General features: G+C 43.0%; 1 protein-coding gene across 4 annotated transcripts in view; it reads right to left on the reverse strand.

Annotated features, from left to right (window-relative positions):
• Positions 1-9,074, reverse strand: part of RGS17 (regulator of G protein signaling 17) — a 100,065-nt gene extending 90,991 nt beyond the window's left edge. For 3 of the 4 annotated variants that reach the window (XM_043457392.1, XM_043457391.1, XM_043457394.1), the window contains exons 1-2: positions 8,932-9,074; positions 3,100-3,216 (exon numbers count right to left, since the gene is read on the reverse strand). In XM_043457392.1, the coding sequence (XP_043313327.1) occupies positions 3,100-3,107 (8 nt within the window). In that variant the 5' untranslated portion in view covers positions 3,108-3,216; positions 8,932-9,074. The remainder of the gene's footprint in view (positions 1-3,099; positions 3,217-8,931) is intronic. The other variant, XM_043457393.1, reaches the window with a different exon arrangement.
• Positions 9,075-9,709: the final 635 nt, after the last annotated feature.

Below are 9,709 nucleotides of genomic sequence, written 5' to 3' on the forward strand. Positions count from 1 at the left end.
ATTTGGAGCAGATTTTCTGTCAATGCAGTTGAATTTGAGTGTCACCTACAAGAATTTTTAACTATTAACATAACCTATGTCAAGTCAAGAAAAGTGCTCTACATTTTTTTCCATCCTGGAATTAACACTTATTTAATGAAATTCTACCTCATGAAATACCACTTGTATTACTCAGATCTTCAATCAATGAAAAAACTGAATTGGGGGGGAAAAATTACCTTCTTAAGATTAGATCACATGAATTTACAAAACTGGAGGTGGTTACATAATACAGTGGAGTTACATAATAATGTACTGAATGACATTATACCTTAAGAAGTAAGTTTGTAGCTAATAGTCTCCTTTTCTGGGCCCAGTCTTTCTGTTTTTTACTTGACTTTCATTCTTACCTCAATGTACCTCCCCCTGGATTTTCAAGTATGTATCTTCTCCCAGCATTTGGTTATGACTGCATAAGCATCAGGTCAGTTGTTTCCTGCTCTCAACTCATAAGCAAAAAGTATGCCCATATACTCAGACACTGACACATAAAATCATCTTTTTAAAATATTAAACTTCGGGGACAATTCCAATGCATAAGAATTTCTCTGTCCCTTGGTTTTCAGCATAAAAAATTAAACAGAAATATATAGCATAGCTATGCCTTAGTGCTTTCAAAAAAGATACTCATTTTCCTTCGCTTTTATCTAGTGAGTCTTGGCCATACTAAACTCATAGGTCACCAGAAAAATGTTGTATAGTAGTTCTGAGTGAAATAAATTGAGAAATATGTTCAACTCCCAAATTAATACAAATGGTTACTTATTAGCAGCCCAATTAAAGTTTTAAAGATAAGCAAGTTAAATCTGGTGGCTGAAATGAGGGTTCAGCTTATTTTCCAGTTAATTCATTCATAATGCCAATTCTTTCATTACTATATACGGCTAAATTAACTGTACATTCATAACATTTTGCTAGGAAGGACTTGAAGCCTTCTGGTTTTACAAATGATATCAAATCATCCTAGATCAGAAAAATCTAGTTGCTAGACTTAGACATCACGTTAGTGATTTCAACAAGTAGGTGCTGAAGACGTTTTCTTCAAAAACAAATTTCTTTTTTTTCATATCTGAAAAGAATATTCTGGATTTCTGGTCAATCGTGTTGTTGTTTTAGTTGCTGAGTCATGTCCAACTCTTTTGTGACCCCCATGGCCTGCAGCCCACCAGGCTCCTCTGTCCGTGGGATTTCCGAGGCAAGAATACCGGAGTGGGTTGCCATTCCCTTCTCCGGGGATCTTCCCAACCCAGGGACTGAACCCAAGTATCCACCATTGGCAGGAGGATTCTTTATCACTGAACCACCAGGAAGCCCCTTCTGGTCAATTTACTATATTACAAAAAGACTGTTATCAGTGCAAGAACTGCAATCATACTGGGAGAAAAAAATGACAATATATTTATTTTATGGGAAATGTGGGTCCTCAGGAAGGGTGGGGTATTCATTTTCTCTGTCTCCCTTTACTTACGCCCTCCCCCAACATACCTGAAATAACATCCCAATGATCACCCAGGGTAGTCTTTAAGTGAAGGGGAGAGGGGTAGGCACAGTACACCCGTTTGCAGACAAAGGTGGCCACTTTGAAGAGGGAGATTTGGGAGTTGGGGTGCGTCCACAGAGACGGCTGAGCCTCAGGTCTGTGGTTTGGACCTGGGGGCTGGTAAATCATCCACTGAGCTCCAGCGAACCACTTCCTATTTTCCCTTCCCCTTATCTGAGCCTCTGCTTAGAGCTTTCTTTAGGAGCAGAGATTGCTACACTTGGAAGTCAATGAGCCTAAAATTTCTAAATCCTCAGGAGATCTTTTCTCATTACTTCCACACCATCTCTAGTTATGACTTGTAAACTCAGAACAACCAGGGCTCAACTGATGCAAACAAAATAATACTAAGTTGAAGAAGCTTCTGTGTGAACTTGCAGAAAGGGGCCATGTTTAATCTTTTTTTTTTTTTTTTGCATCCAAAATCATATCGCAGGGCCTGGCACATAATATGTGCTTGAGAATGTTTATGAATGAATGACTGTTCACTTAACAGGTTGGTTAAACAAGCTGGTCAGGAAAGAATAACACGGCAACACGGCAGACACTAGGAGAACGGCTTCCACATTAATTCAGGATCCATTAATCAAGAAAAATCCTGGCAAGAAACAAAAATGTCTTTCAGCACTTAGGATCTACTGATGTTTCTTGGGTTTATCTTAATTATTTTAATTATTCCTGGGTTTATTTTTCATTGTTTAACTCTAGGACAGTATCTAACAATTGCATGTGTATCCTAAGTCACTTCAGTCATGGCCGACTCTGAGACCTTATGGTTGTAACCTTATGGACCGCAGCCCACCAAGCCACCCTGTCTATGGGATTCTTCAGGCAAGAATACTGGAGTGGTCTGCCAGGCCCTCCTCCAGGGATCTTCCCAATCAAGGGATCAAACCCGTGTCTCTTAAGTCTCCTGAATTGGCAGGCAGGTTCTTTACCAGTAGCGCTGCCCGGGAAGTCCCATAACAGCGGCATAGTGATTGTCAATAGATGACAAATTATGGACATCATTTCATTTAATCACTCAGCATTTTTAAGATACATAACAATCAGTCTTCAATTTACAGATAATGATACTAAGACTCAACAATGTTAAGGCTAAATCTCTGGCTATTTGAATCCAAAGTTTGAACTCTTTCTACCAAATTGCATTCCCTGCTTCTAAAGTCTCTTTGACATATGCTTTTTCACATCCTCTAAATTAAATCGCACAGTTGCCATTGTTACAGCAGACTTTCAAATCTTTGTTGATTTTGATTAATTGAAGCCTGAAAAAGGAAAAGAGTTGAGGGAAATAGGGTGGAGATATGAGGTAGTTTTCCAAGAACCAAAATGGATTCATAAAATCTCTAGATTAGATAGCCTGTCATAATATGCCAAAAAACAAAAAAAAACTAAGCCCTGACCATTTGTTGAAATACAGTCTGTTGTCAACTTTCACAAAAGAGTTTTCCTTGAATTTAACTCATGATGCCACTGGGAAGACCCAAGATAATTAAAGAAATGAAATAAACACTTACCTGCTCATTTCATTTATGTCATAATTTCCCCTGGGTTGTGTCTGTTTAATGTAATGCCATGGCTCTTGAATTATAACCTTTGTATTTCAACAGCCAATCAGAAGTTCCTTGAAAAGCCTGTGACCGAATCCAAGGAAGTAAATATTTGCTTTGCGAACCACATTCATTGTCTATAATAAAATTATATTTATTGACACAGAGCTTTTTTTTTAATCTCAAACACAAAGTTTAAGGAATTCAGAGAGATTTTAGATGTTTATTACTCATGTTAGAATTTCAAGTATAAAGCATTTACAGAGTTTAGCAAAAAAAAGCCTGCACATCTAGTAAACAGTAGAGCAAGAATGCAAATCCAGTTCTATTTCAAACAAGCGTTTCTGTTCCACCAGACCTCACTGTTCCTCCTACAGGGGCCTCTTATTCATTATAAATTCCAGGCTTACACATTCTGTATTACTGAGGCTTTACAATATTTGATAAACTGGAACCAGTAATAATTATAAAAAATTTTACACTTTCTAGGTAGTTTAACAGCTGAGGGGCTTTATAGATTTTCTAAGCTAAATATTTAAGCTTTTGAAACCAACTGTCTATAGTCACAGAATTTAAAAATTCAAAACCAGGAACTTATCAGAGCACTAAATCACATGAAACACCACTCATTAAGGTACCAGATTAGCCTCAACTTTTAAAGATTTAAGTTTCACCTCCAGCTAAAAAATGAGGTAAGTTAGGATTCTAATATGACATGGCCTTATGAAACTTACTTGATTTCATTCTGATGAGAAACTTCAATTAATGTTCTGGAGGACCCCCATCGACTTGCCTATTTCCTTTCAATCTCACTTATCTCGGGAAATCTCAAAAGTTTACCCTGGCAACTGGCAGAAACAGTCAATGAAAATCTGAGAACTGGTCATGTCATGTGTTGGGTTGGCCAGAAAGTTGAAGTTCTTCTGTAAGATACATCCTTCTTGTTAGTAAGGTGTGAGTGTACGTGCATAGCACACAAAAATGATAGACCTCAACGAGTAAGAGGACATGTGTGCTTTGGAAGGACCAAGCGTGGTGGCAAGTGGCAGTAAGTTATGGACACCACAGCAGCCCTAATCCCATGGCTGATCCTTCTCCAGCCGTGTCTCTTAAAATTAACATTAGCATTTCAAATAAATAAAATTATTCAGAATACAGTGGACAAGGTGGCAGAAGACTTGAACAAATGATCCTCAAGACAAAAAAAAAAAAAGCTGCTGTAAGCATATCAAATAAAAATTATAAGCATTCTTAGTAACCAAAGAAATAAAAGTTTGAAAATATCATTTCAACATATCAAATTAGTAATGATTTTTTAAAAGATGATATTATTTTGCAGAGATCTAGATATCCTAAGTATCAAGCCTAAAGGGAAAAAAAAAGCCATAAAAACCTATGCCTAAGAATGCACATCACTTAAAACAGTAAAATACTGGAAATAACATTGAAAGATTACCTAATAAACTGAAATGCATAAGGTGAACTATTTTGCAATCACTAAATTATATTAAAAATACTGATTTCAGTTTCTTGGAAAATACCAACAAAGTAATATCTGTTGTTTGAAAAGGCAAGTATGAAGCTCTATAATGTGATTCTAATTCTTTAAAAAAAAAAATGCCTGTTGATTCATAGGAAATGAACTGGTCGTAAACTGCCCCATATATTCAGTAGCAGTTTTTTAGGCTTTGGAAGACACGCTAGGCACATACCCAGCACTTTATATACACTGCACTATATTTATGCTTGCAAACATCTCAGGAAGTGGGTGTTTATCCCTATTGTTATATCGGAAGAAACCGAGGCTCAAAGCAGGTAACTGACTTGACCACGGTGACAAAGCTATTACACAGAGGAGCCAGGAAAAAAACTAAAGTCAACCGGCCCCAAAGCTTGTGTTCATCATGCCCATGCCTGCCTACAGGTAATTTAAACTTTAATTAAAGTTTGAAACATATCAACAATAGCAGTATTATGGCAAAAACATGAATATTCACAAAGTGACAATTCTAAAAATGGCTTCCTGCAAAGATGTAGGACTATGAACATGATCTTTAGAATCTCAAACTAGTATATTTGGTAATGAACGTGAGCATTCCTCTAAACAAATGTAAAAATCAAGAAAGTCTTTTGTGATCCATGCCCACTCTGCAAAATTCATTTATTGAATAAGTTCTTATTTAATATTTGCCTGTTGCCAGATATTGTGCTAGGTATTGGCACAGCAGCAAGAATAACAAGAGAAAGAAATTTTTCTGGATATTAGGGAAGTCTTTGGGGGGGAAGTGGAGATGGGAAGAGATGGTGAGGGTAAATATAATCTAATAAAAGACCTGGCTACCTAAATCTAAGGACTGTTTCATTTCTTTAACACTTCCATAAACATTTATCGTATTTCTGAGGATCCAGGTCACTCCCTGGAAATAGCATGTGATTTTAAACCTCTATAATGAATTCACACTTATACTCTACCTGTAATAATCAAATGAAATAAAATACTTTTTACTATCATGGAACCTGATGGCTCAGTGGGTAAAGAATCCAGCTGCAATGCAGGAGACACAGGAGATATGGTTTTGATCCCTAGGTCGGGAAGATCCCCCTGGAGAAGGAAATGGCAACCCACTCCAGTATTCGTGCCTGAAAAATCTCACAGACAGAGGAGCCTGGTAGGCTACAATCCGAAGGGCTAAAGAGTTGGTCATGTTAAGCAGAAGCATAGCACATAAGCAACTTTATTCTCATCCATTGTGTGTACAGTGGTCCTTGTATTTGCCCTTCTGGGTGGTGCAATGTATTTTCATTGTTAAGTAAGCAGAGTTGGGCTATCAGAAAAAAAATTCTCAGCAGAAATGCAGTTGGATAGGCTCCCATCTCTCTTGGCTCCATATTTCCTTATCCATGCCCACCTTTCACTTTTCCAGAAAAGCCCATGTCTTTTAGCAAACGGATTTCTAATGTGAAGGCCACGATCTCTACAACTGCAAATTAACAGGTAAATGCTTTCTTACTTTTAATTCTTGAGTCAATCAGAATTTTTATCAATTTACTTTTGGATTTGGCTGTTATAATAAGGTCAAATGGGTGAGGATATAAACATTTCTCCTTTTATTCAAAGGCCCTGGCCTTAGTGGTAAGAAGTGTTAAGGAATTTTTTTTTTTATTATTTTAAAAAGTCTGAGACATCCACAGGAATGATAATGAATTAGACTCTCAACATTATGAGTTCAAATAATTTAGGACACTGTAGTGAAGTGTTAGTCACTCAGTTGTGCCCAACTCTTCATGAGCCCATGGACTGTAGCCCACCAGGCTCCTCTGTCCTTAGAATTCTCCATGCAAGAATACTGGAGTGGGTAGCCATTCCCTTCTCCAGGGGATCTTCCCCACCCAGGGATTGAACCTGGGTCTCCTGCATTGCAGGCAGATTCTTTACCATCTGAGCCCACAGGGAAGCCCAGATCTCTGTAGAAAGATTCCCTGAAGGCAGAGAGATATCTATTTGAGCAGGAAAAGCTGGATGCCTTATTAATGATCAGGAATAGCAAATTATCTCTTTTTGTTAATTCTCTTTGGTAGGGACTAAAAACCAAGGAATAGTTGAGGAGCCAGAGCAAGAGGGTAGAATTTAGCACATCAGACACCTTCTGTTGCTTGTTCTGTAAATTAGGTGGGTCTCTTAATCTTTCAGACTACAAATTCAGGAAGAAGGATAAGTGCCCAGGGCTCTGAGATCAGGTGGCATTGTCATGGAGATTCATCTCATTTAATAAATGATACCATCCAATCCTTTGTAAATAAACACTTTTCTCATCTCCAAAAACTGTAAATAAACTACCCTACCATGACTTCTTTAAATACGGTTTTTTAGATTATTAAAACAGTGAATGTCTACTCTCCCATGAGTGTGCTAATTATTGTTTTAGTTCATGCTAACAGAAAAAACAGCTTAATAATAGTAACTTAGTTGGAGGAGGTCAAACGGCTCATTCATTTGAATTAATGAATACAAATCAGCTTTTCATCAGATACTAGTGCAAAATGTATGTTTCACAGATAACTGCTATTGTTGTCACAAGAAGCAATACAATTTACCCAAAGTGTTTCACAGTTTTCGAAAGTATTTAATACAAATAATGTCTAGAAGCTATGAAACCCGGACGGAAAGATTATTACTCATTACAAGAGTGAAAACCGTTTCTCATTTCTCCAATTAAATGATTTTCAGAGGGTTCATCACCCGGAAAACCAGTGTATGTGAATGCCGGAAATGCAGACGACAGTCTCAGAAACGCGTATTTTAATCGGGAATCAAACTGCAAGATTGCTCTCATTATTATTTGTGACAACCATCCCATGATGGAAAGAGTCTGGCTGTATAACAATTTTTAAAAAGAAAAAGAAAAACTGTGGGAAGACTGCAAAGTTCTCTAGACAAACCTTCGAGTACCTCTTTTTAAAGAAGGAAACGTTTATGGAAAGGTTAGAGTGATTAGGAAAACTACTATGCCAGGAGCCAGGGTCATTCTTGCCAGAGCGACCGAGACTGTCCCAGGTGAGTGGGTGTCCCTTCAGGGGTTCCGGATGGAGGCGGAGGGCGCAGGGCGTGTCTCCCGCACGGTGGGCATCGTTTTTGGCCAAGGCCACCCTTGCTCTGTACCCAGGAGCCCAGAGACTCCTGAGGCTGGCGCGGGCTGCTGGGGAAGCCCTGCCAGCAGCCTCCCGCTCGCCAGGAGCATCTCCCCATCCGTGGTTTCCGAGACCAGCTCTGTCTCTCCGCCATCCTCAAGTCCTCCGACATTTTTCAGAGACAGGGAGGTAGGGAGTAGAGGAAACGGCCGAGTGTCTGCACCCAGCCTCTGCCGCAGCACAAGAAGAGGCAGGGGAGGAGGAAGGCTGGCGAGTCAGCCGCTATTAAACGGGAATTCTAGCGACATTATAAAGAATCAGCACCACCTATAGTAAGAGTCCCGGATACACCCACCCGGGCAGCGGCTAGGGGTTTGGTGGGCGTTCCACCTCCTCGCCCCTGGATGGCTGTGAAATCTACCCCAAGCAGTGCACACTGGAACTCCCTTCCCTCCGACCTAAAGGAGGGGAAAGAACAAAAGAGAGGCCCCCATCCCCTACACACACACACACACACACACACACACACACACACCCCTCAGCTATTTTACCGACGCTCAAGGTATGCATTTTTGCACCGACCCCACCCCCCTCCCCTGACATCTTCCCCACCTGCATTTTCCCAAAGGTAAAGAAAGAAGAAAATACCACCCCGAGGTGCCCGTTCGATTGAACACTGTTAATTTCACATTCGGTTTGCTAACAAGCAGCCGACCAAATCGGCGGGACCTTGAGCCCCCGCGGGGTCTCCCGCCGCCGCCGCCGCCGCCCCCCCGGCCCTAGCTCTGATCCCCAAGGCGCCCGGCTCTCCGCTGGGGGAACCCGACCCGAGGTTCCCGGGGCGGGCAGGACACTCGCCCAGCGGGTCCGCAGCAACCGGAGGGCGACGAGCGCACCGCGCCGAGGCTGCAACGCGGGATTTAACTTCTCAAACCCGCGGCGCGGCCCCCGCTTCCTCCCGCGGTCTCTGGGGCGGCCCAGAGGACCCCCCACCCGCCTCGGCAGACTCCCCCGCCGGCGCATAGACAGTTGCACTCTCCGCCCCCTCTTTCCTTCCCCTCCGCACCCACGCACTACTACCTTAAAAAAAAAAAATGCACCCATCGGTGCAAAGCAGACATTTTGATGTCATTGACTTAGCACCGCTCAGGATCGGAGGCAACATCTTACCCAGTCGCCTGGAGGTGTGGGCAGCGCAGCGATGGGTCCGGGGGCGCGGGGCTGAGCGGCTCGGTCCTCTAGCGGAGCCGGTTTGCTGCCATCCGCCCAACTTCAGCACCCGGCGGGCGAGGAGAGAGGGAGCCAGGCGGGGATGAAGGGGCGGGGGGAGGGGGAGGAGGGAGAGGTGGGCGGGGAGGGAGCGGGCGCCGCTCGGCAGCGCGCATGCGCCCCGCGGGCGGGCGCAGCCCCTCGCCCGGCTCGGCCGGAGGTGCCGCCGCGGCCCCCGGCCGCGTGAGTCACCGCCCGCCCCTCCCGGGCCGCCGGCCCCCGCGCGCCCGCCTCGCCTCGGCGCCCGCTGCGCTCGGGGGCTCGGTGGGGAGCTCCGGGTCGCCGCCCCTGGGGTCCGCGGCTTCGCGGGCACCTTGGAGACCTGGGAGCCTCCCTGGATGAGACAGGCTCTCGCGCCTAGGCGCCTTCCAACTTCAGGTTCCCTGGCAGCCCGCGTTCATCTTGCGGTTTAGGAGATGATGTGAAAGCAGAAGCAGAAGCCTGTCTTTTAAGAAACAAAACAGGTGCAAGAAGGGGTGTGTGTGTGGGGGGGGAATGTCCCATTGGAAGCCGTCCCTGGGGGTTCAGAGAAGTATGAGGTTAAATTAAGCAAGTGTTGCTTCCCAGGGGACTCTACTTTTACCAAGGGTTCTTTATTTTACTGAAGTCCTCAGCCCCGAATCTGACCCTCTTCCCTAAGAATGATCTTATATGCTCTCTCTCTCTCGGGCCTGGGCAT

The sequence above is a fragment of the Cervus canadensis genome, chromosome 33 (assembly GCF_019320065.1).
Source record: "Cervus canadensis isolate Bull #8, Minnesota chromosome 33, ASM1932006v1, whole genome shotgun sequence".
Lineage (NCBI taxonomy): Eukaryota > Metazoa > Chordata > Mammalia > Artiodactyla > Cervidae > Cervus > Cervus canadensis.